The sequence below is a fragment of the Triturus cristatus genome, chromosome 2_2 (assembly GCF_964204655.1).
Source record: "Triturus cristatus chromosome 2_2, aTriCri1.1, whole genome shotgun sequence".
NCBI classification, from domain to species: Eukaryota; Metazoa; Chordata; class Amphibia; order Caudata; family Salamandridae; genus Triturus; species Triturus cristatus.
In genome coordinates, this window is record NC_140582.1 from 710661984 (window position 1) to 710688972 (window position 26989).

At 46.7% G+C, this 26989-nt stretch overlaps 1 protein-coding gene across 6 annotated transcripts in view; it reads left to right on the forward strand.

The window, feature by feature from the left end:
* Positions 1 to 26989, forward strand: part of PRIMPOL (primase and DNA directed polymerase) — a 585691-nt gene that overhangs the window by 357713 nt on the left and 200989 nt on the right. For all 6 annotated transcript variants that reach the window (XM_085641903.1, XM_085641905.1, XM_085641902.1 and 3 more), the window contains one exon: positions 12112 to 12259. In XM_085641903.1, coding sequence (XP_085498029.1) covers positions 12112 to 12259 — 148 coding nt within the window. The remainder of the gene's footprint in view (positions 1 to 12111; positions 12260 to 26989) is intronic.

A 26989-nucleotide genomic window follows, 5' to 3' on the forward strand; every position in this document is an offset into this window, starting at 1 on the left:
GAACCTGAATGAGAGCTTATCCTACGGAGAAGGGGGTTTCTGGGCCCACCCGCAGTGCTCCCCGGACGCCTGTGGGGAAGCTTAGAAGCGAAGCCTAACAGCCAAGGAGGGGTCGCTGTGCTGCCGCTGGTGGTAGGGTTGTCTCCCCGTTGACAGTGGAGAGCTGGTGGGACCTCCATCTAACATCTAAACACTACCTGCAGAGTGCATGTGCACTGTGTTATGACTAAGAGGCGGTGAGGAGGCTTAGAGCAGCACCATGGTGCCCTGGCGATGGGACTGAGGGGGCCGGGTGCCTCAGCGGAAGGGTACCAACCGACCCGCGGGAGAGCAGAATCCAGGATCCCTGTGGAGAAGTCCTGCGGGGGGCATGCCCATTCTGAGCCCCGAAGATATTTGCTTGCATTAGCGGGCTGGCTGCTGGAGCCAGCTGCGTGTGTGCCCACTTGAGTGCTTGGTGCATTTGAGCTACAGAACTGGTTGTGTAGCCGGATTGCCGTCTCCAGCATAGTGGCCCCTGCTGGTGATGGTGGTGCGGACGGCGCTTCTGGGAGTGCGGTGATTGGAAGGGACTGACACGTCGCTGGACCCGCGGCCTGATCGTCAGAGGGGGTCAGCATCTCTGCATCGTAGGTGGAGCGAACTGGGGGGCCTAAGGACTCAACAGCTATACTGCCATGGGAAAGCCGCGAGGCAGACAGGGAGGGGCGCACCCGGAGCCGGACGGCGACTTGACGGAGCAGAGAGTGCGGGGGATAGCCGATTCGCCTCCTGAGGGGATGATGCAGCAACAGGTGGATCAGATTCTCCAAGCGATAACTGACACGAAGGAGGCACTTCAGCAGGACATTGCTCAGGTGTCACTGGGTCTGGGTCTCCTGCGAGCTGACCACACAAAGCTGGTAGACCGGGTGAAACACGCGGAGATGACTCTGGAGGTCCTGGAGCCGTCGCAGAAAGTACTAGATGTTCAAATGAGGGATGTGCTGCGTAGGATCCAAGTACTGGAGAAGAGAGCTGATGATGCAGAAGGACGCAATAGACTGAATAACGTACGAGTGGTGGGTCTGCCTGAGGGGATTGAAGGGGACAGTATGATTGACTATCTGGAAAAATGGTTACGTACCGAGGTGGCCCCCTAGGTGCCCCGCTCTAACGGCCTGGCAAGATGATGTGATACTATGGGGGGAGGCCGAGAGTGCTGCATTGAGGCGGGAAGAGGAGAAAGGAATGCGTAAGCACCCCATAGCGATGGACTGGGACGGAATGCTCTTAGACCTAAAAAACGTGGATTTAGACCCCACTGGACCAGGGCACACACACTAAGTGGCACGGCCCCTGACCCCAACATGTACTCGACAGGTAACCCTAGCTGTGCTTGCCCTATGGCGATCGAGATGGCCGCGACGATCTAACACACGACACTATAGACATGATAGTATGTACGACCAAGGACCTTATACACTGACACCATAGGAAGATCTAGAGACCGGGGAGTGGGGTAGGGGGAGGGGTGGGTTTATTAAGTTAAATGTTAGATTGCCTTATAATCCTGGTGGATACTCGAATAGTTTAGGTATGAAAGAACCCTACGAATGGCAGTATATACTTCTAAACGGATAGCGAGACAAGACTAGGTTTTACTTGTATACGTACGCTTCAAGTGCCATGCTTCTACATAATGAGTACAATGGTTTTTTTTAGCGAACATTAGCAGATGTATACCTGTAATGTTGGTATGGTTGATACAGTGGTAAAAATAAATAATAAAGTGTGATAAAAAAATTTTTTTAAAAACGTACCGAGGTGGCCCCGGAAGGTCTGACTCCGTTTTACACCTTGGAGCGCGTACACAGGGTTCCTGCCCGCCCGCTAGCGCCTGGGAGACCACCCAGGCCAGTGGTGGCCCGATTGCTCCATTATAAAGATAGAGACCTCTTGCTGCAGAAGGCACATATGTCTGGCCCATATAAGGTGGACAATAGCAATGTGACACTATTTCCGGATTACACTCTTGAGGTGCAGCGCCATCGAGCTTCGTTCCTGGTGGTCAAGAAGGCCCTCCGGGACGAAGGCATCCAATACTCTCTGATGTTCCCGGCAAGGCTGCGAATATCGTTGGATGGCAACACGATATTTCATAATGATCCCGACGAAGCATGGAGTTGGCTGGAATCTTACCGGGCGGGAAGGGGTGCTGCAGCATGCACTGGCGGACAGAGGGTGGATTCACCTCGACCGCGCCGCGAGCGACGCTCCAGGAGACGACTCACTGAAGCACAGAGGCCCACCACTACTCAAACGGAGCAAGAGAGACTGGCGGTACTGCAGGCAGGGACAGAGGTATCTCAGGTGAGTGACACAGCGATGCTGAGACTGACAGACTCTGAAAAGGGCTCGGAGGGATCCGACTCAGATGGAACTGATGTGGGGAGTGTTACTATACCGCACATTACTCCGAGAACGGCGGATGAGATTGTGGACGCTTGACCTAATGTTACAACTAGTAAGAGGGGCTGGGCGGCACGGGTGGCGGTCGTTTAAGGGGAGACATGGGAGAGCGCTAACTGAGTTGTGGGGCCTGACTGATTGCTCAAGTCACGTGGGTCCTCGCTTGTTGGGGGGTCCTTTCTGGGGGGTGGAGTTTCTTTTATAATGGTGGCTGGCGAAGGGGTGCGATGAAGTAGCGGGCCAGGTCCTCTTGTTGTTGGACTCCCCCCCCCCCCCCTCCTTGTTTCGCTATTGGAGCGAAAATCTGGTAGTTACCAGAGGGAGTTTTAGTGGACTGTTTGGATGGGTACTAGCTGTTTGAAGCCTGTTCTGAGGAGGGGTGATGGGGGGTTAGTTGGGGGGTTGTTGGGGGAAGTTCGTATTACCGGTGCACCAATACGGGGAGGGCAGTTGTGATGTGAGAGCAAACTGCATAATGGGGTCAGTACCTGAGCTGAAATGCATTACTTGGAATGTACGGGGGATGCATACGATGGTGAGACGCCACAAGATCCATGCTTACCTGGTACGTAGAGGGGTGCAGATAGCTTTTCTCCAGGAAACCCATATGGACAAAGGTGAAAGCCAGGCGTTACAGCGCCGTTGGAGAGGGCAGCTTTTCTGTACAATGTACTCTGCCTATGCCAGGGGAACCCTGATCTGGGTGAGGGCGGGGGTTCCTTTTCAACCGACCCAGCATTTAGTGGACCCATACGGCAGATATGTGGCTGTCATGGGTAGACTGGATGGGAGGGATGTGACACTGTGCAGTGTGTATGCCCCTAATGTGGAACAGAAATCCTTTTTCGCTACACTAACCGGGAAACTGGCACCTTTTTTGACAGGATCAGTGTTATTAGGGGGTGATTTTAACTCCGTTTTGGATGCTGAGCTGGACAGGTCCCACCCACCATTGCCTCAGGCGCCTGCCCACCAGCTTTCGAAAATTAGGAAGGATTGGCAGGCTGAGTGGGGATTAATAGACACATGGCGAGCCCAACATATAGGAGAGCGTGACTACTCCTATTATTCTCCCCTACATGACTTGTATGTGCGGCTGAACGCAGTGTTGTGCTCTCTGGATGTGCATGCCTTGGTGCGTTGTAGTGAGTATCTGGGGAAGACGATATCGGACCACAATCCGCTGCTACTGACGGTACGATGGTCCCGTGAGCGGCCTCTAATCCCCACCTGGCGGTTGCGCCCGGAAGCTTTGGAGGACCCGGTGTTCCGAGCCGAAATCGGCGAAGGAATAGAGCGTTACTTTCTTGAGAATGGGGGGACAGCTTCGACCCTAGGCCTGGAATGGGACGCATTTAAAGTAGTGCATCGCTAAAAGGACAGGTATGCGGAAAACGCTGTTGCAAGAGATAGAAAAGGGGGAACAGCGGCTGCGACAGGCAGAGATAGCTTGCCTGGAGAATCCTGGACTGCAAGATGAGGTTTTGGCAGCAAGGGAGGAGGTGGCGGCGAAAGTAGAGCGATTACGCTGCTTTGACCATAAGGAATACTTAGTCCGTGCGCATGCAGAGAGAGATAAGACGGGCTCCCTCCTGGCATGGCTAGCGAATCCGGCTCCGCGGGGTACACCTATTTTAGCTTTAACTACCTCGTCAGGGGAGCCGGAGTACACCCAGCGAGGGATTAACGAAATGTTCCTAACATATTATACGGCACTCTATGAGAGTAAGCTGCAGGACGCGACTGAGGGGTTGAATGAGTTTTTAGCTGAGGTACGACTGCCACGTCTTGAGGAGGACCAGGGGGAGCTGTTGGGGCAGGAAATCACGGAGGGAGAAATACGCATTGCAATAAAGCATATGACTTGGGGCTGGTATTGGCTAAGCGGGAGCTTACTATGCATTGGAAGTCATGCCAGGGTCCTAAGGTAGGGCGATGGCGGGCAGAATTGCTCAAATGGGCGTGGAGTGAGGGCATACTTAGATTGCAACAAGCCTCACTTATGAATAACGACAAAGCGTATGAGACAGCAAGGGCATAGGAGGCCTTAGTGTTAGCACTTCAGACACCGGACACAGATTCGGAGGGGGACTTGATTGAATAGATTGACCAACTTGCTAGGGGCTAATTGCGACAGTTATTGTATATGATATCGCAACCTCTAGTACAGTACTGCCCCTGCTAAACAATGTTGTTAAGCTGCTCCGGGAACTCTGTAATTGATTATACTGTATATACTTTAAAGCGCACCGGTGGGAGGGGAGGGGGGTGTGTTTGGAAAGGAACAGCGTACACTATAATATGCAGGATAAACAGCTGTATTATCGAAGCTGCATGTGTTGGTATTATTGGAAATATAATAAAAAAATAAATAAAAAAATAAATAAAATAACTAGGAGAGAAGCTGGCCCCCATTGCCACTCCTCTGGTTTGCTGGTATAGAATGTTGTTGAACATAAATACATTGTTAGTGAGGCAAAACAAAATCATGTCTAGGTGCATTCTCTTATGTTTTTCACAGTGATCATGTTCTTTGTTTAGATAATGTTCAATCGCTACAATACCATCTTCGTGTCTAATACTAGTGTATAGCAATGATACATCTAAAGCCATCATGATATGAGTTTCCCCATTTAATTCCTCGTAGTTTGTTGAGGAAGTCACTAGTATCACGCACGTAGGAAGGTAATGATTTCACATGAGGCTGGAGGACATTATCCACATATTGTGAGGTATGTTCAAGGAGGCTATTCCGGGCCGATATGATCGGTCATCCTGGGGGTTTAAGTGGATCCTTATGAGTCTTAGGAATAAAGTAAATAGTTGGAATGACTGGATATTCATTTTTTTTAAATGTATATTCCTGTGTGGTAATAAGGTCCTGCTTCTGCCATGCATGTAGCATATGTTGGTACTGTGCATAGATAGTCAGGGGTGTGGAATTTAATAAAATATCTACTTGTCCATGGGGCAGGTCGATTCATAAAACTACTTGTCCTGTAACAAAATCCACTTGTCCCTTTGGTGCCTTGTAGTGCGGTGACAAATTATGGTAGCAATATCATTATATAAGAGCTCTGATATAACCTTTCTGATTATGCCAGGGCTCATACCATAGTAGTGTTCGAATACTTGCTGCGTTTCCGCAGATCTACATACTGGGGCTGAAGGTAGTGGTATACAATAGTTCCAGGGTTAGAATGCCCTTTTGAGTCTGTGCAAACCTACTAACTTGCACGTTTTAAGGGTTTTCAACAACTCTTCTCAAATCTTTTCCATACTGAGAAATGTTGGAAATTTACTCCTGACAATGGCAGGCGTAAACCTTCTTCCAAAGTTGGGAAAAAAGTGGATGGAGGGAAAGTGAACTTGCAAACACTCAGATTTTCGCGTGATGCAGTTCACAAGTATTTATTAGAAATATTTCTGGTCCTACTGCTGTAAATTCTTGGGAATTCAGGATAACTGTAGAGCTGCACTTAATGCAAGGACACATACCATGGGTGCACTTTTGAAACTCTTTAAAAATCGGGCCCCTATTTGGTCTGGCGTTGACCATGAACTTTTGCGTTTATTAAAATTCTGTCTCTCTCTCTGTATCGGCCGGCTTCACTGTGAGTGACAGCTTTCTGCTCTTTCACAAGGAGCATATCGGCACACAAAGTGGTTTAGTTCAGTGCCAGTAACTACTGTGGCAGTGTGTGCTATTTGAGACCAAACACTATTCTTGCTTTTGCCAATGTTTGTTTTAATGGTGAGGGCCCGGCAGCTTTCACAACAATAAGGTTTTACAAAAACCATGCCAAAACAATTCACACATTGACAGAACTAAAAAGATGACCACCAATTTCAGACCTACTGGCTTTGCCAATGCTTGTTTATTTTTGTTTCGCATAAACTTATTGAAACTGATTACACTGATTTTCCATCAATAATATTTTGGGGAAATACTAGCATGCATCAACACAGGTTACTAAAAGATGCTGCAAAGAAATGTTACCTGAAATTTTACAGTCGTTCGGCTAAATGTTTTTTTCCTGCTTTCAATTTTTATGAATATTTTATTTTGAAATAAAAGAATCGTCAATCTTGCTTTCAAGCTTCTGCAAATATTTGCATCAAATCAGAGCGCATTCTGGGAGCATTATACATAGCACCATATTGGTAAACTTTGAAAATATGTGTACACATTTTATACTGGAGCCACTGTCAGTAGCGCAGTCAGAGCATGCAACATTAGAGTGCTCGCCCTAATGATGAAGGCTTTCAATTCATGAAACATAAATACAAGCTTGAACAGTATTAACATATGGACAAAAATATTACCTAACTGCAGACAATGCCCTTCCCTGATCCATAATGTAGTACAGCAAACGGGCAGCCAAAGGGTGTGTGCCGTAGGGGGTTGGGCCTACTTGTCTCAAGGACAAAATACACATGAAAACTTGTTGCCCTTGACCTCATACAATATGTCCTGGGCGTTGGGCTATAGGAATTCCACATCCCTGATAGTCTTTTAAGTTTGTGCTACTCATGCTTACATAACAGGCCCTGTCATTCAATTGTGCATATGCCTCCTTGTTGTATTCAACTTTGCTCCAAATCACAATATTACCTCCCTTGTCGGAATACCGTATAACTATGGCTTTATTTTCCTTCAGTTTGACAATGAGCTCATTGTATTTACGATATTGCCACCAGTATTTGTTACTCTGTCCTTGAATTTTATAGTTCCATTTTTTTATTTGTTCTATTACCAATTTGTGGAACACATCAATGGAGTCCCTTAGGGTTATCGGGTTAAAAGTAGATTTCGGTTTTGAAATTGGTTTTATGTTTATCTGTGCTTCCCTGAGATGGGATTATATTTCTTGCCCCAATTTCCACCTGTGTATCTGCCATTTCAGATATATTCTGTGGTTGCAACCAAAGTTCTTGTAGAGTCTCCATGAGTGGTGCATCTATTTGTGTAAGATTCCCGATTTCATCTCCTTTAATCGTGGTCTCTAGTGGTTCCTTATTTTCCTGGCAAGTTTGTGGAATTTTTGTAACTTGAGTTTCCTCACCGTTTTATAGATATCCATCCGTGCTTTTGCGTAGTTAAAATTTATTCTGGGACAGAATGATAATCCTAGACCTAAGATACGTTTTTCTTCATCGCTGAGTTTTACATTGGCCAAGTTCATTATGGTTTTGTCATTTTCATCTATGGTGGTATCAGTTATATGTTCTACCACCGCCCCCCTCTTTGTTTTCTTGTCTATGGTCCGTTTGCTGTTCGCTTGTCTTCTTTGTCGCCTCCTGTAGTTTTTGCATTTCCTTCGTTGTTCCTCGGTTTTCTGGGGCGTAATGTCTGTCTCCGGTCGTGATATAAAAAAGACAATTCCTGGACCAGGGTATTTGGTTTGGTCTGTGTTGTTCCCGTTGCACCATAGTTTTCGTTATCAGAGCTGCTTTCTGCTGGGGAGCTGAGGTCGGATAGTGTTGAATTGGATCCAGTGGTGCCTCCTTGCATCGCACCTATCTTTGGTGGTATTACTTGTTTGTCTTTTGATGAACGCATAGCCTCATATTTTTTGGCAAATGTAAAGATCTGACCGCGCTCATAATCTATTTTATCATGATTGAATTTGAATTTCTTACGTTCCTTTATCAATTCTTCCTCTTTTAGAAGTCGTGTTGTCATTTCTTTACGTAATTTTGACCGTTCTTCCGTTGTACCCATTTCCTCTATTTCCTCATTTAGTTTGTTAATCTCCTGTAATAATGCAGCTCCGTCTATGTCAGCGTATTTGATCAGAATTAATATCAAGCGTTTGGAAGAATCTAAATTGCATTCTGCCCACTCGCGCATCATGTCAATATTAGGATTTTCATAACTTGGTGCAAGGAATATTCTCAGACCACGGGGAATCCTCCCCACATCGATATACCGTTGAAGCGAACGGGACTCTCACCATTTGCTTTGTTTCGCTTTGCTCTTTTTCTCCAGAATTTAAAAATTTTCTTTTAAAGTATTTGTAGGACTAGTCTTGGGTCTGACCGTATTTTCATTGTTATTGGCGGGCGTACCATCATCAAATATATCCAATGCCGCCGCTTCTCTGTTACGTACCGTGTCATCCGACATGGCAATTATACAGTTATCAGTGAAGTGGGGGAAACTTAAATTCTGGTGTCAATGTTTGTTTGAGTTCCACCCTGGTTAGGCACACCTCTCTACCCCAACGTATGCCGCAATATTTCCTACCTGATTAGCTGCTCAGTAACTCGGTTCCCCAAACTCACAGGAGCACGGACCACAGAGTAGGTGCAGATTTTCAATTTATTTCATCACCATATTCACCATCAGCATGACGGGTTTCGACCCCAGAGGGCCTTTATCACATATATAATTACACAGTGGTGGTCGCCAGTGTGTAGTTATGTTTGGGAAGTTGTTTCCCCATTTAAAAGCATTTTTTATTTGCCTATAACTTTTGATTCCACGGATTTATACAAAGCTTGGCATTCTTCTTTCTCGGTCAGCTGAGTTTCGAAATGACAAATTTTGTTAAGATGCATATAGGGGAAACAAAGTTAAGGGTGTGGTAAAAAAGAAGTGATTTCCTGTTTAAGCTCACCTAGGAATTTTTGCTCACATCTACAGCCCGGATGGCTGAAATGGTTGACACTAAACAACATGAACGTAGAAGGTGGCTCCAATAGTGATCATTTTGTGGTTTGGTTTAATCCTTTTTTTAGTTTTTAAGATAAAAGAATTTTTAAAAAAATACAGAGTGGGCTATACAGGGTTAACACTTTTGTTTTTCTCTGCCATTTTAACTCCCAACACACACCTATACGCAAAAATTCAGGAAGCCCTCTTCTGCCATGGCCTGCTTCCACCTCGGAGAGCACACAGGATGGGAAAGTGCATTAGTCAACTTCAATCATTGGTTCTTTCACCTTGTGAGTGATGTCATTTTTCCAAATCACGTTAACATCCACCCGAAAATGAGTGTGTGGAAGGGCTGGTGGGCCACAGCTTTAATTTTCCATATTCTCATTTTATACATCCCCTTTGATTTCTTTCTTTCTCATTTTCTTTTTAAATTATTTTTTACAGCATCCCACAGCTCTCTAGATAATTCTGCCAAACTACACACTTCTCCCTCCTTTAATTTTGAGTGTTGCAACCCACACGTCCTCTGCTTCTAAACCGGGCACCATCTTGGAATTAATCAATCAGGGGTTTTAGATCGCACTACTCACCCTTGAGGGTCTCAAGGCACTGGTGTCGGGGGGGTTTGGTGGGCAGCAGTCTGTTGGTAATTCGAAGAGCCAGGTCTTGAGGTCCTTTCTGAACTGGTGCAGCGTCAGGCTCTGTCGGATGCGAAGGGGAGTTTGTTCTAAGTCTAAGGATCTTCCCCCTACTCTGGCCCTGTGGATGTGAGGGACCGTGGCTAGGGCGAGGTCGGCAGAGCTGAAGTTTCTCTTGGGAGCGTGATAGGAGATTCAATCATTGAGGTATTGGGGTCCGGTGTTATGGAGGGCTTTAGCCCAAAAGTTGGAGTGGTGCACCACCAATTAGGTGTAGAAGGATTTGTTTCCAATAAGTCTCATAACTTTTCGGTATTAGTCTTTCAAATAATCTTTTATTACGAAGATCCAAATGTAGAAAATTTCAGCCAACGCGTTTCGTTCAAATAATGAACTTCTTCAGGGCGAAATGTGTAAAGGCATCCGAGTTATAGTAATCATGAGCTAGTCAGCTGCGTGGGCCTCCTTGATAAGGGCCAAGGTACTGTAGAATCTTAGTTTAGCAAATGTCAAGCAGCCGTCCGCTTCAATGGAAGGTGAGATGGAGGGCTTTGTAGGAGCGTGTGAGTATTTTGAAGGATATTCTTCTTTCGACAGTGGAGGTCGCGGAGGTGTTGGGTGTTGTGGTCATGTTGTGGGATGTTGAGGATAAGTCTGCCTGCGGCGTTCTGGACGGTGTGGAGTTTGCGGGGGAGTATTTTGTTGATTCCTGCGTATAGAGCGCTTCTGTTGGTGATGTAGGTGATGAGTGCGTGGGTGACGGTCTACCTGGAGTCGGAGGGGGATCCATTTGAAGGTCTTACAAAGTATGCGGAGGGTGTTGAACCATGTGGAGGACACGGCGTTGATCTGGTGGTTCATGGTGAGTGAGGAGTCAAGTATGATGCCGAGGTTGCATGCGTGGTCCATTGGGGTGGGTGGGTTTGAGTGGGCGGGGGCCACCAAATGTTGTCCCATTCGGAGGGGATGGAGCAAGAGGATGAGGACTTCTGTTTTCTCTGAGTTGAGCTTCAGGCAGCTGTTGCTCATCCAGGTTGCGACGTCTTTCATCCCTTCTTGGAAATTGTGCCTGGTGATGTCGGGTTCCCTGGTGAGGGAGAGGATGGGCTTGGTTTCGTAGGCATAGGAGACTATGTTGAGTCCGTGGTTTCTGATGATGGTTGCGAGGGGTGCCATGTAGACGTTGAAGAGTGTGGGGCTGCGGGAGGATCATTGGGGTACTCCACTTCGGATCTCTGTCAGTTCAGAGAGGAAGGGCGGGAGTCTAATTCTTTGTGCTCTGCCTGTGAGGAAAGATCAAATCCAATCTAAGGCTGTGCCTTGAATATCGGCATTGTGGAGCCTGGAGACTAGTGTGCGGTGGGAGACGGTGTCGAAGGCTGCTGAAAGGTCCTGGAGGATGAGGCAGCTTTGGTGGCCTTAGTCGAGGATGGCGCGGATGACGTCGGTGACGGCTATGAGTGTGGTCTCAGTGCTGTGGTTTCTGCGGAATCCAGATTGAGAGGTGTCTAGGATGTTGTTGGTTTCTATGAATTGTACTAGCTGGGTGTTGACTGCTTTTTCGATTACTGTGGTGGCAAAAGGGAGCAGTGAGGAGGAATGTTATTGCCCAAGGATATCAATGTTTTGCTGTCATGTTAAGAAGCCAGAATGATGTGCTTCATGGATCGTTATAAAGACACACTATGCGGATTATAGTTCCAAGATGGCTGCCTAGTACTTTTTTTTTTTTTTACTGAGCAGTTATATTGGTAAGCTATCGTTCATAGCTTGTACATGTTTTACCGCTACAAAATGGCCAACATTCAAAACAACAACACAATGTGTACAATACCATTGCAAGACCGCCATCCGCTGATGTGTACAATTTTATTATCTATTACAAGCATACTCCCGACATGTTTAGGTGAAAACATCATTTCTTTTTTCAAACTTTTGTTCTTTTTTAACTTATCTTGCATATCTTGACTTCTTTCATTTATCTTGCATATACTTGTTGAGTTTGTGAGTTTTATTATAGAAGGGCAAGTGTGTTAATGCAAGAATGAGTCGGTGGGTGAATAAATAGATGCATGAATGCAAAGATGAATAAAAGAGTTCCTGCCTATATGACAAAAATTATGTAAATAGAATGAGAGAGGTTACACACACACGGGAGTGTGTTTTTATTTATGTATATCCATTACAGATGGACCCAAGGGCACAACTCTGATTGAAAATTCAGAAAATGTTATTCAACTAATGATGTACATTGCATGGCGCATGGTTTCTACTGTTTCTGACCTTTAGCTAGAGATATATGTATATGAAACCAATACACAACACGTAAACGTTATATTTACTTCTTTTTGTTTGCAGTACATCAGCAAAAAACTAGAAGAATTTTATGGAATTAAATGTTCTGCAAAGGATGTATTAAATTTAGATTCCAGCACAGAAAACAAGTTTAGTCGACATTTAATATTATTGCTACAAAATGCAGCATTTAAAGATAACATTCATGCTGGTAAGTTGATGATTTATTAAATTGACTGTTGTATTTTTGGTCTGGCTGACAACGCAACTGTCTTTCAGAGTTTTTGTCACTAATCTTCTGAAAAGCTTCAAGGAAGTGTTTTTCTCTCTTTGTACGGTTTTAGTTGTTTGCTGTACCAGTCTGACTCTTAGGGCGTTTTTCCATTGCAATTCATGAGAGACCCTTTTACATCTGAAACTGCAGTGAATCATTCCAACCTTTCTTATAAGTGGTTTCTAAAAACAAACCATTTCCTTTTGTCACTGCAGGACATGGAACACAAGCTTTTTTTATGTGCCTTTCGTGTGCAAACTTGGCCCCTTTCTGCTTACAGTTTGAGATGGCCTGGCCCATGATGGTGGCCAATGATGTCTTGCAATCGTTTTCAATAATCTCTATTGACATGTTATATTTCAAAGCAACGCATGGCAGGCATACCCACCTAAATGATTCCCCCCTAACATCCCACTTCCCCATCACCCTACAAATCTGGGAGGCCAACTCTTCTCTTTACACGTTCGCCTCACTATCTCCTGTTTCCTTTCCATATCCCTGCTGCCTTGGCGTGTATTTATCTCTCTCCAGAGGGCTCACTGATCTAAGATGTTTTGGGCATGTTACTTGTACATAGTCTCCTCTAATGTAGGAGAACACCAGTCCTTATATCTTATTAAAGATATGCTGCATTCCTCGGTCCACATATGCGAGCTTCTCATTACTCAATAGCATCCAGAGTATTTGATACCAAAGTTCCAGCGTTGAGGGATGTTCGTTGCACTATAGGTATAGTATCATCTGTGTAGCAGCCAGTAAAAAGTGTGAAGTAGTTTTGTCTCTGGCTGCAAACATTAGGTAGACAACCTCTATGTGCAGCGTCTCGGCGAGGACTCTATTAGTGTGTCCCCTTCACTTACACATCCTTTGCATCACTTCTTCCTCAAAGGTTCCCAACTTAGGGCAACTGCAAAGGGTGTGTGTCATGGTCTCTGACTGTCCAAAGCCACTCCAGCAGTATCCTGATTTACTCTGGTCTGTCCTATGTAGCCTGACCTGTGTGCAATTCTTCATACTTAAGGATACCTTCTTTACCTTGGACGTCTCACAAAGTTGATTTTTCTTAGGAAAATATTAGTCCACTGAGATGCATCAAACCATAGGACCAATTCCATTTCCCACTATATCTGACATGGAAAGTTGACCTTTGGGAGGGGGAAGAGTGTTCCGTCTCGATGGTAGCTGCTTCTGGGAAGAAGAATTTGTCTCTCTCTCTTTCTCTTTCTGGTTTTCTTTCACAGATCGAATGGGGTCTGTAACGGCTAGCAGAAGATCATCTGGGAATGGCATTTCAGTGTTGTGACCAAATTAATGCCCCAGATATTAGAGATCCTCTTATCCTATACAGGAATAGCTCCATAACCAAATGGAAAGGTAGGAGTGAGAGAGGGCACCCCAGTTTCGTTCCTGGATGGATATTGATCTGGGCTGACAGGTGGCCATTCCGGCCGACTCTTGCCTGGGGCTTACTATAGCATTCTGCAACCTATCAGAAGAACTTTGGGGCAAATTCTACTGCTTCTAGCACACAAGTTATGTAACCCCATTCCACTCTGTTAACGGTTTTTCTGGCATTGAGGGGGAGAAGCACTACCTCTATACCTCTCCACCATGCCAGGTCAGTCTAGTAGAGGGCTTTTTTAGAGTTGTCGCTTCTGCCCCTGCCTTAAATAAATTCCGTTCATTCCAGGTGGATCTGGGATGGCAGACATCCTCAAGCCTGGTAGCTAGAATTTCGTGAATTGGTCTATATCGATTTAAAAAGAAAAAGGATATTGTCTAGTTAGAGGCACATGATGTATTGTCCATTCCTGATTTCAGGATCACTGTTATCCTTGCCTCCACCATCATTGGTGTCACTTACCCAGTGGTTGTGAAGCTCTCACAGAGCTCAGTCAGATGAGGAAGTAACTGAGGAACAAACATCCAATAGAATGCAACAGTCTGGCAATTGGAGCCCAGTGATATGCACTTGGTTCCTTAATTTTCTTCACAGTGTCCCTAGCTAGCCTGGGTATCTTTGCTCTCTGCTCTGTTGGGAATGCATTATATAGCTAGTGGTAAAGGAGTGTAAGGTCTCCATTTTCCCTGCATCTAATATTTGTGCCACCCCACCCTAGCTTTTCACGTCCGTAATTCAGGCCAGCATTTGTTTGATTTTAAGTTTGATTGCAACACCTCCCTACCCACCTCCAACTTTGCCTTTACGGTAGATCATCCTCAAACTAGCCTGAATGTCGTGTACTTTGTCATTTTCTAAGGTTCGTATGTGACCCCGGAGTGCCTCTACCAAGTAGCTAGACATGGGGTTGTTTTGTGCTTAGCTTAAAGGGATCCCATTTTTATGAGCAGTTTCCTCAAAAGGGCCTCCCCCTTAACTTTCAAGCCAGATGCCTGTCTATTAAAGATGCCCCTGATGACTGATTTAAGAGCATTCCATACTGTTCCCTTTTTAACTTACCCCATTTCGTTGGGCGCGATGTATTACTTCGTTTGTTGACTGATTGTGCCTACCACTATGAGTTCCCTCAGTAATGAATCATTCAGTCTCCACCTCCCCTTCTCAACACTCCTCTGAAACCGACCATGGGCCCTGTGACTGGCACATGTTCCAAGAGCGTTGGGTATCACTGAGTCACATCTTCTATTTGCTCATCAAGTGGGTGTCATTAATAACATGTATTCTATCATTCCATAGGTCTTTTGTAATGCAGAGTAGTGTTAGAAGTCAATATTCTGATGGATAATTCTATCCACAGATTCCTCACTTTGTGAATATTCCTCAAGTATCCTGGATCCGAAAACTTTCAAAGCAGTGCTCCTGTGCACCAACGTGGTGTTGTGCGGCTCTGCCCAATGTCGGTCCACTTCTGAAGTCATTTTATTTATTTCTGCACCTTCAGATGCAGACCCAGAGTTTCTATTTTGTCTTTTGGCCATTACTTTGTTCGCAAAATTATACCAGTGTGTAAGGGAAAATGTCACCCACTAAGACGACTGTGCTTAAAAAGTGTAGAGACTATCTCAAACATATGTCTGTGACAGACCCTCAGGAACTCTGTTTATTGTTCCCGGTTTCAGAGGACGATTCCAAGGCCTGTGATGACTGCACTCAGATTAACACAAAGACCATACGGGACTGTGAAAGCAAACTGAACTCCACCAAACACAGGAAGATTCCATGCCGGCGACAGGGCCAAATTGAAAAGAAGGTCCCGTTCCTGTTGGAGATCATCTTTGCAGTCAAAGTCTTCTGGTAATCCTTCCGATTCTGATACCTTGACCAAACCACATGGTAGGCCCATAGATTGCGCAATCTTTTTGGCACTGACTCAGACAGTGATAACTATGATGAAGTGGATGACTATGTTCCCCAATGTAATGAAGAAAACTGGAAAGAAAAAATTCAGGTTGCCAGTGGGCTGGATACTTGACTAGATGTTAGTCTTGTGTCCAACCCCCATCCTCAGTCCTGCCATGGGCAAAGCGCCTCTTTTGCGGTTGTTATGCAGATAGTGGCAGATGTTAAAGATTTACAGCTCACCTCAATCGAAGTGCTGGTCAGAATACCACAGAGCCCTTGTTACCATTTAATAAGGCCCTACCGATACCCGTTTGCGGACTTTGTCTAAACCAAGTTCAAGTCTGTCTGTTAGTAGGCAGGTCGCTCGTTGCCATTGTCCCGTCCCTGGCAATCCGGTCTTTCTTACTCAACATCCAATGCCAGAGATCCTGGTGGTACAGGCATCCATCAGCAGAGTCAATCCAAATGCTTTTCTTACCTCTCCACCTGATCGTGAAATTAACAGAATAGAGACATTTGGAAAACAGATTTTCTCTTCTACAAGCCTGGCCCTGACGTCTGTGAACTCCAGCTGCCTTCTCTCACAAACTTTGGGATGCCTTAGGACAAGTTTTGGGCGCCCATTATCTAGGCTATTCAAGACGGTTGTGATGCAGCAAAGCTTGTCATACGTTCTAGTTTGGACAAGACTGACTGCATAGGTCCAGCAATAAGTACTAGTGTGGCCTTTCGACGGCAAGCCTAGGTGAAGTGTATGGGCTTCTCCAGGGATAGCCAGGCATCCTTAAAGGACGTGCCATTTGACTGCTATTGCCCATTTGGTGAGAAAGTGCACTCAGCCTTGGAGCATTTCAAAGAAAGCAGAGCCCAGTATGTTCCTTGGGCCTTTCTGCTCCCAAAAGAGAATTTCACCAGCAATTTCACCCTCTCCATTGCTATGGTAGCGGTTTTCCATTTTGCCACCACCCTCCGCTTCCAGCAGCCCAGCAGGCCTTTCAGCTGTTTCATGCTTGAGGCCACAGTTCTCGGAGTCCATGCTTAGGACGGGAGAGACAATGTGAAGCTCAATCCCCCACCCCTCTAGCGGCTGCAAAACTGCTTTAGTCTGTCATGGCAGGCATACACTCTGTTGGAGGCAGGATCCGATAGTTCTTCTGGGGCGGCAGGCCATCACTTCAGACAAGTGGGTCTTCCAAATTATCCACTGGGGATACTCCCTCATATTCCTCTCTACCTCACAGCACTTTCCACCACCTTCAGGTGGCTGACATAGAACCACTTGTTTATCTTAAAGCAAGCCTTTTTTTTTTTTAACAGTTTTATATAGCGCGAACTTGACCCAAATCAGGTATCAGAGCGCTTTACATAGCACAAGTTGCGTTGCATGAGGACACATTCATTTTTGTTAGGCACGGGGAGATTAAGTGATTTGCACAGGATGTTCAGCGTCATTGCCGAGACTTGAACCCAGGTCCCCAGATTCGAAGTCGATTGCCCTAGCCGTTAGGCCAACTCCTCTCCTCAAAGGGGGTCATAAAGTAGGGATTATATGTTACTCCAGCTACTTCCTTGTGTCAAAGAAGGATGGAGCCCTCTGTCCTATTTTTTTTAGACCTTTGCCCTCTCAACACATTTTAGCCGAAGGGCAAATTCAAGGCGCTCAAGCTAACCCATGTCCTACCTGACCTAGAAGACTGGATGGCAGCGTTGGGCCTGCAGTACACTCATTCTCATATCTCTGTCCTGCAGGCCCACAGATGCCACCAGTGGTTCACAGTGGCCCAGAAGCCTCTTCAGTTCGTAGTGCTCTCTTTTGACCTCACCAGTGCTCCTCTTTTGTTCATGAAAGTAATAGCAGTAGTTTCAGCACACCTTTGAGGTCCAAGGTACCAGTCTTCCCCCACCTGGATAACTCGATGCTGAAGGCGAGCTCACTGCAGGTAGTCCTTAACCACCTCCAATGACTACAAACTTCCTAATGTCATTGGGGTTCACTATCATTTCACCAAAGTCAAACCTGACTGCTTCACAAACGAGCTCATTCTGCTTAGATATTTTAGATTCAGTGTGGTTTTGAGCTTTTCCCCCAAAGTGGAGAGCCCAGGACATTCAGGCCATGATCCTGATGTTTTAGCCTCGGTCCTGGATATCAGTACAGATGACTCTGAGGTTCTTGGGGATGTTGACCTTCTTCATCCTGTTGGCCAAACCTACCAGTTGGCACATGCAGACTTTACTGTGAGACCTCAAATCCCAGTAAGCACAGCATCAGGGGAATCAGGCAGGATGTGTCCAGTTTTCAGAGGAGACTGGAAAAGCTCTGCAGTGGTGGCTACTGGATCCAGCTTGGGTCAGTCCCACCCAGAGCTGACAGTGGTCACGGATGCATCACAACTGGGTTTTGGAGGTCACCTGGGAGAGGAGGAGATCAGAGGCTCAACTCCACATCAGTCTGTTGGAGTTGATGGCGATTCTATTAACATTTAAGAGCTTTCTTCCTACCATCAGAGAAAGGCTGGTGCAGGTGCTCACGGGCAACATCACTGCCATGTGGTACTGCAACAAGTGGAGTGGGGTCTTGGGCCCTATGTCAGTAGACTCTGCACCTTTGGAAGTGGCTGGACCACCAAGGAATTTTTCTGATGGTAAATAGCCTGATGGGATCTTTAAATGCCAGGATGGACAAACTCAGCCAGAGGCACTTAGCGGATCACATGTGGCCGTTCCACCTGGAGGTGGCACAGTGTGTCTTCCAGCAATGCGGTGAACCCTGGCTTGATTTCTTAGCCTCCGCTGAGAACGTGCAATGTCAACACTTTTACGTGTTGGAGTTTCCAAAGCAGTTCTGTCTCAGAGATGCCTTCTGTCTAGATTGGAGCTCAGGACTCCTGTATGTCTTCCCATCACTGCCTCTCCTGCCCCGAATTCAGAAGAAGACCGAAAATGACTGGGCTCAAGTCTTTCTAGTGGCAAAGGGCCAGAAGAGCATGGTTCCTGGAACTCCTAAGCATGAGTATCTGTTCTGCGATCAAGGTGCCACTTCTGGGCAGGCTGGCCAGAGTAGTCCACCAAGGCTGGCATAATTTGCATCTCTATGCTTGGATTTTGAGCGTTAGAAATTGACCTCCTACGACCTTCCCCCTGAGGTAGTTGATGTAATGATGGCAGCGAGGCATTCCTCTGCAAAATCACTGTATGCCAGTCATTGGGACATATAGATTGGTGTGGCACCCGACAAATTGGCCCGTTACAAACAAAGTTGTCTGAAGTTTTGTTGTTTGTCCTTTCTCAAGCCCAATAAGGACTTGTTTGGGCACTGTTAATAGCTTCTTATCAGCTGTTTGGGCTATTTTACAGTTGCTGGACCATCCCTCATTATATAAATCACCTGTTGTGATGAGATTTAAGAAACGTTTTCACCATTTGTTCTGCCAAAACCCTTTGTGATGCCTCAGTGAGACTTCAATTTAGTCCTAATTTTTGGGGAAATCAAATGGTCTCCTCGGTTAGATTTGCCCTTCTGTCAGTCAAAGCCAACTGCTTGCTGGGTAAGTACTCCCATGCATTATGATACATGGTAGTCAAACTCTTGCCGCAGTCCTGGAGGAATTTTGTTCCAACCTGGTGCAAGCTATTCCTGATGGCCAGGATGAGTCCAAATATTTTATTAGATCAGGACTGAACACTACTGATTGCTTAGGCAAAGCAGTCGGGACAAGCGTGGTGCTCCGGTGCAAAACATGAATATGATCTATAGGCTTCTCTGTTGATGTTCAGGGATCACTTATGGAGATATATATTTGGACACGTTTCACCTGTTTGGTGAGAAAGCCAATTGTGCACTAGAAGGCCTCCATGAAAGCAGAGCCACAGTGTGCTCCTTCGGTATCTCTTCACCCACAGGGCAGCATCCTTAACAGTTTCACTCCTTATTTGTCCTCATCAGGGGCTTTGCATACAGGCAGCCCCAAGGCCCACCATTCCAGTAATCAACACCCTGGTGCTTTTGGGGTCCGGTCCAGTGGACCACCTTTAGGCCCGTGGAGACAAAGAACCTCCCACTGCCCCACCCCTCCGGACAGCAGCCTCCAAGCTGGTTTATTTTGCCCTTGGTAGCACACGACCATCATGTGGGAGGCGGAATCAGTCATTTTCTCCAGGGGTGGCAGACCATAACTTCTGACAGGTGCATACTGCAGATAGTTCAATGGTGCTACGCCCTGCCATTCCTTTAAGAAACACCTCTTCTGCCACCCATATAGAGCAGCTTTCGGAGGAACACTTGTTCACTTTATTGCAGGAAGTACAGGCTCTTTTGAAGAGTCCCTGCCTCGCATCGGAAATAGGAAATAGCACTGAAAAAGGGCAGAGCCTTTGATCCTTTTTTAGATCTCTGACCACTGTTTCTTCTTGCAGGAGGACACATTTGAAATGCTCACACTGGCCAGGTATTATCTGCTTCTGATCTAGCAGACTAAATGGTAGTGTTAAGCCTGCAGGATGCTTATTTCCATGTTCTCATCCTGCAGGTCCACTGGCGCTACTGTGGTTTAAGGTGGGATAGGAGCATTTTGATGGTGGCAGTCACAGCATATCTTCAGAGGTCAGGTATACCAGTCTTTCCCTGCCTCGAAAACTGGCTATTGAAGGGAGGCTGACCACAGTCAGGCATGGACCTCCTCCAGATCATGGGGAACCTCCTGGCGTCATTGGTGTTCACTATCAATGTGCCTAAGTCACACCTGACTTCTTTTCAGAGCCTCTCTTTTATCTGAGCTATCCTGGATATGGTGTATTACCAGGCTTTCCCTCCAGGTCCAGGACATTTGGACTGTGAGCCCAATGTTTAGCCTCTGTCCTGCTGTCAGTGAGAGTAGCTAGTTTGACGTCCTCAGCGCCAAATGACTGTGTAAGATATTCCCGCTGGCCATCCGAGCGCAATATCTTCCAAATACAAGTTAACCTCTCGTTCTCGGGCTTTCCATACAGATCGGAATAGAAGGCAAGCACTATATTGCTGATCTCTCGTGTGGTGTAATGTGCCTCGCCCTCCTTGTCTTGCAATACAGTGATGTGTGCTTGGCTCTGGGGTGCCGCTAATTTCTGCGCAAGATACCGACTGGGTCTTCCACCCCCCCAGTAATAACATGCTGTGCTACGACGCGATCTGTGTGCCATATCCTGGTCTACGGTTTCGTTATGCTCTGTTACTAGGTCCCGTATCACAGCCAGCGTCTCTGGGGCAGGCTGCCGCGCATACTCATGCTCCAGATTGGAGATATCCGCCCCTAGTTTACTGATCCTACGACGTATATCCTTTAGTACCCCAGCTTGCGCACCTATGCATACACCCCTTATCATAACCTTAAATGCTTCCCACAGCACACCGGCACTCTCGACCGTGCCCTCATTCTCCTTTAAAAAAATTGCTGATCACCTCACCCACTGTGCATCTGAAAACCTGGTCAGTCGATGAAGGCTGTTGGGACTGTTTAAACTTCGCACATTCCACGTAAGCAACTTGATATTACCACCCATGCCATGCAGCAGTAACTATATACATATGTCTGCAGTGCCTAGTTGCAGTGGTAGGTCGCCTGGGTTCAAGGTCAGTGCAAGAGTTTAGTGCCAACCAGTTCCCCCCACAACTCCTCTCATCCCCCCCACCAACTTCAGCAACCCCAACATGCCAAAGCCATCCCTGCCCTGTTTTAACATTCCCCAACATTCAAATCTTACAGTGTGCAACATGTGGGGTACTCCCATGTGGGGCTTCCAGAGAGCTACTTGCCTCCCACAGAGTAGGAGGTGGCTGATCAGGTACCTGTGCTGGAAAAGAAACATCATGGGTAAGTATAGACTGCATCCAAGTTGACCGCTCAGTATAAACTTGCCCTGCTACATTTCTGAAGCAGTGAGTTGCGACACCTCAGAGCTATAAATCTAAACATCACTTGCATGACACATCAATCAGAACCAAATCTCAGCATTACACTCTCGATCATTGTTCTTCCGCATCCGAATCATTCGGGGCCTCTCGTCGCTGCCGCTTCAATTTCTTTCCATGCTCTATCGCCGTCTTCGGGGTGATGAAGATTTTAAAGCCCCCCCCCCCCCTTGGCCCACGCGTAGGCGGGCGGGGTACAGCATGGCATAGGGAATTCCCTCGGATTGTAGGAGTTTCTCAACAGTGCCAAACTCTCGCCTTGCCGCCTGAACCGCAACAGTAAAGTCTGGAAAGAAGGATAGCGAGTTCCCTTGATGGTTAATTTCTCCCTTCTCTCTGGCCAGCCTTAAAACTGTATCACGGTCCCTGTAATTTAGTAATCTGGCAATTACAGGGTGAGGTGGAGTGCCCGACGCAGGCCTCGCTGCCAGGGAACGATGAACGCGCTCTATGATAAACATGTTGGAGAAGCTCTCTGGGCCAAAAATGTCTTTGAGTAGGGTCTCAATGAAGGTCTCCATTTTCCCAGTGTTGGTGGACTCGGGCAGACCCGTGATCCTGATGTTATTTCGGCGAGACCGGGCCTCTAAATCCTTGTTCTTAGCTTGGATAAGTGCCAACACCTTATCCATGTTGAGTGCTTTATCTGCCACTTTACTCAAACCCTCCTCCACAGTGGCGACCCGTTGTTCCACCTCCCCCATTCTTGTGTTTTTTTCCTCATGTTGGTGGGACATATGGTCACGTCTATGGTTTATGGCAGCCATGTAGCCTTCTATGGCTTGGAGGCTCTTCTGCATGGCCAGTAGCGTCAGTTTTATGTGGACGGGCCTCCCCCTGGGCGTCAGCCTCGGAGTCGGATGCCGCCTTTTGCGTCTTGCCAGTTTTTCGCGCCTCGAACGTGAGGCGAGGCTGAGTTCTGTCCGTCTTCCCCTTAGTTGTCGTAAGGCAATATAAGTGAAAATTCCCATCCCCGCCAAGCGGATACAGTATGTGGACCCCGGCTGTCGTGTGAGGCGCAAATCTACAGTCTGGTTATGTGCGCTACAACAAGATTGGTGTCACGCGTGCAGCTCCCGCAGCTCCTTAGATTCTGCCGTTATGTGCCTAAGTGATAGCCCGGGCTGTTTTATGCCGGGTGTCCACTTATTAATGTCATTTAAGGGGCCGCCTCCCCTATGACTGTGTACTGCCTGGAATCTGCTACAAGTCAGTCCGCAATAGGGCCCGGTGAGCATACACTACCGCAGGTGTCTTGCAAGCCCCTCAGCGCGGTCCATTGCACCGTACAGCACTGACCAATGGTGCACTTGACCGTCAGATGTAGGATGTGGGGGTGCACTCAGGGGTTCAGCTGCCAGGCCCGGGCAGACAACTAAGATCCAATGAGTTTTGCTGCACAGCCTCAAGTGTAAATACACTGGTGTTCCCTTAGGTGGGCAGAAAGGCCCCTTGGTCTGCTTGATCGAAAGCCGCAGGTCACCCTCCAGTGCTACACAGCTAGGCGTCCTCTGCACGCGATGTTACAAGTGGCGGGTGAGAGCACCCAGAAGGGCCTCCCGCTCAATGCCCCAGGTCTTCAAATATTACGCCAGGCAAGGGGGGTGGCAGGATTGGTCGTGCAACGGTTCCCCGCAGCGCCAATCGATGTCACAGTCAGACCCCAGCAGCGCGCACGTATTGCAGCTGGCCGCGGTCCGCAGAGCCCGGCCCAGCTCCCTGGCCCACACCCGCCGCCTCAGCTGCTGACCCGGGCCAGACCGCGCTCCATTTACCGCCCCTGGCGCCAGACGCAACCTGCAGTGAGATGGTCCACAGCCGCCCTCCCGGTCTCTTGCAAGCGGCCGCGCTGCTTCTCAGCTCCACAGGATCTTCGCTTCCACAAGTTACAGGCCGGCAGCTCGCCGGGCCCGTCACTTAGCTCGCTCGCGTGCCTCGTTTCTTTGCAGCCTGGTCCGTCTGCATCCAACGGTACACAGATCAGCAGGGGCCTTCACAAACACAGTCCTCCCCTGTATCAAGCCGAATCGTTATTATGGGCCAGCTCACTGCAGCGCTCCAGCCGCCGCCATTTTGTTCCCCCTGCGTCGGAGATCGGTCCCGGCCGGCAGCAGGCAAATGCAGGGGTGCTGTTCGTCTATAAAGGTACTATTTCATGCAGTAATAATATTTATTGCAAGTCCATGTAGTTTGGCGCCAGGATGCCTTTATTTCCAGCAGATATTTGGCGGATTGATGATCAGCCAGGCGGAGCTGCACTAAGGCACAGCCATCTCGCGGTGCACCTCTAGCTCCCCCCATCCAACCTTTTTTTTTAATGGGAGGAATTTTAAGTGCGGAAAAAAAGTTCTACAAAAATGTTCTTAATAAGGAAAATATTTTATCACTTGATGGAACATTTTTTCTACACTTAAAATTTCTCCCATTTAAAACAAATGGCTGTATTGTTCAGTTATAATATGGTAGGGTGCCTACCAGCCACTTGGGGGTAAGATACCTGCTGTGTATAATTGTGACACCTTGAAATGGGAGGAAATTCAACTGAGGAGTCAACTTTGTTTATATGATTTACATAAAACTCATTATTTTTAAATTTTCTTCCATGTCAAAGTGTCCTTACAAGCAAAAGGCATTTTACTCCCAGTGGCCTGTAGACATTGTGACATATTTATAACAGGAATATACAGTCATTTGTTTAAATGTGAGGAATTTAAAGTGAAGAAACATGCTTCTTAAAACATTTGGACTTAATTGGCTTAATTTATAGTGAAAAACATTAAGATAATGTTTCATAGAAACATTTTTCTTCACTTTAAATATCTCCCATTTAAAAGAAACTGACTGCCTTTTTCAGTTATAAATATGTCACTGTGTCTACCACCCACTGGGAGCAAGATGCCTGCTATGTGTAAATGGAACACTCTGAATAGGGAGAAAATTAAAAAGAGTAGTTAACTTAATCATTTAAGTTCACGCTTCATTTTTATATTCTCTCATTTAAAAGTATTCAAAAACACCATTTTGTTCTCGTGCTTCAATATTGAGTTGAGAATTAATTTTATTTAAGAGTTAAATACCTCAGTGCTTCAGTTCTGAACCTCTGTGAACCACATGGGTCATACATCTGAGTGGAGCACTGCTCATTATCAGGCCCGCTATCTGCAGCCAGATAATAATGTGAAATAAAGATAGCCTTGTAACTTTAAGAGGAAAATGCAAGCTTATTTATTGCAGTTCTTAGTTAAAAATAAACTCCAGGATTAGAGCTACTCTAAAGGTTTCTGCGAGCTACTGGTAGCTCGCTATTGACTGGTTGAAGACACCTGGTCTTGTCCATCACACTTCTGACGTTATTTGCTCTACCTCACTCCTCAAAAGAGGAGGTGAGACTCCATCATTTCAACCCCAAAAGAGAACTGGGTTTCTATATGGATCGCTGCAAAGACAATCGGTGGACAATCAGCTCTTTGTGGGGTTTACTGGGACATAGAACAGCAAGGCAGTGCAGAAAAGGACTTTATCCAGGTGGATATGCCTCTGCATTAAGATCTGCTAAGTGCTAACTAAGAATCAGCTTACAGAAGGACTCTGGGTCCATTCCACCAGGACCAAGGCTGCTACCACTGCATTGGCACGCAGAGTGCCTGTCTTGGATATTTCTCAGGCAGCAACAAGAGCTTCAGTGCTCACATTCATGAAGGCTTACTGCTTTCACAGGAAATGCAGTTTGTCCGTTCGGTCCTGTGGACTTTTTGATCTGAGCGGTTCCACAGACCCATCATCCCACGAGATAATGCATTTGGTGTCTGTTCTAAAGGTGAGGAATCTGCAGTTAAACGTTTCCATCAGAAAGGGTGTGGCATGGCATTCTCTAGAGCCAAGGTGGTGGGCAAGTAGAACCCACAGTAATAACAAATCCTTGCGATCTGCAAGGGATGACGATGAATCCTAGAATATTTGCACAGTGCCGCACAGTAAGCAAAATGACTGCATACTCCACTCTGCTACACACAGTGCAACTAGTACAACTTGCCAGTGCCTATTTTCTATCATTGAGTGCTACCCAACATCCCGACATCCTAGTAGATAAACCATGTTCCCTCTCCATGGAAGTTACCCAGGTACGGCAGCCAGAACGCCTTATCCTACGCACAGACACTGTGATCCTGGCACCCTTGTCTCTGCCCCTTCATCAGCCTGACTCATCCAGGGTTCTGCCGCATCGGCCTAACATAAATACAAAACCGAAAACTGTATGTTAACTGTGCTTTGGTAGCTAAAAACAAAGCGCTGTCATCGGAATGTATCAGGCTGTACTGACCACCACCCAAACTTGGACGCACACGGCAGGTTCTGTTGAATTGGAATGGCGCCGGGCAGCATGATGAGGGGGTAAGCAAAATGGCGCAGCGCCCAGATCTGGTAAACACAACGTAAAGGTTACAACCCTTCAACGCCTATATTTTGAGCTTTGAGCGCTTGGCCTGCTACTCCAGCAGTCTCACTGCTTCCTTTCCTCTCCAGAAAATACCCAGTCATTCGCTCTACCCTACTCACAAACACTATGATCCATGGTGGCCTTGTCCTGATGACCTTCTTAGCCCAACCCATTCTGGCCCCTGTCACAACGGTCTAGATAAATAGAGGCATAAGTCATTTCCTTCATGGTGCCTCTGAGATCCAGAAGATGCCGCAAACATCTGATGGCCTCAGTGCCCCCTTAATGTGTGCCTGTATAGTACAAACGCTGCTTAGTCCAAACACAAGCCCTTTGTGTATATACCACAGTAGCTCAATGCCTTAAGGTGGCCCTCCGAAAGAATCATCACAGAGCAATGGTAGCAATCTGTACAGCTGCCAAGCATCGCACTGACACAACATGAGTACACCCAAGAAAAGGTGCGTGCACCACACCTGTTCTTTAACTAGCCTTTTTATATAACCAACCACTTGGCCAATCAGTGCTCTGCAAACTACAAACCCAGAATGCTCTGTTGCAGCAGACAACCATGGTACCTTAATTCCCCATTACCAACCAGGGGACCACACCCTACCAAAGCTAAGCAGCCAATATTTAGACGATTAACACGGAAGGATTGAAAAAGAGTGCTCACAATCTGTTTAACTTGAGACTGACTCACTACGCCAATACTGACAGTCATTGAAAACTGATAAAATGGTAAGTGAGCATTGCCAACCTGCACAACCCTGAATGATGCCTGAGTTGATGAATCTTAAGGACAAAGAATCTAAAGCCTGCCTAAACTCCTGATTCCTGAATCTCCTGTCAAGTAAATATCTAATGGAAACTGACATCCATCATGGCTGCCTTAGCTTGTAGGGCAAGAAAGGTGCCTGCAGAACTCAGAGCTGTGGATGTCAAATGTGCCCTATAATTGGTTGAATGATTTCAGCC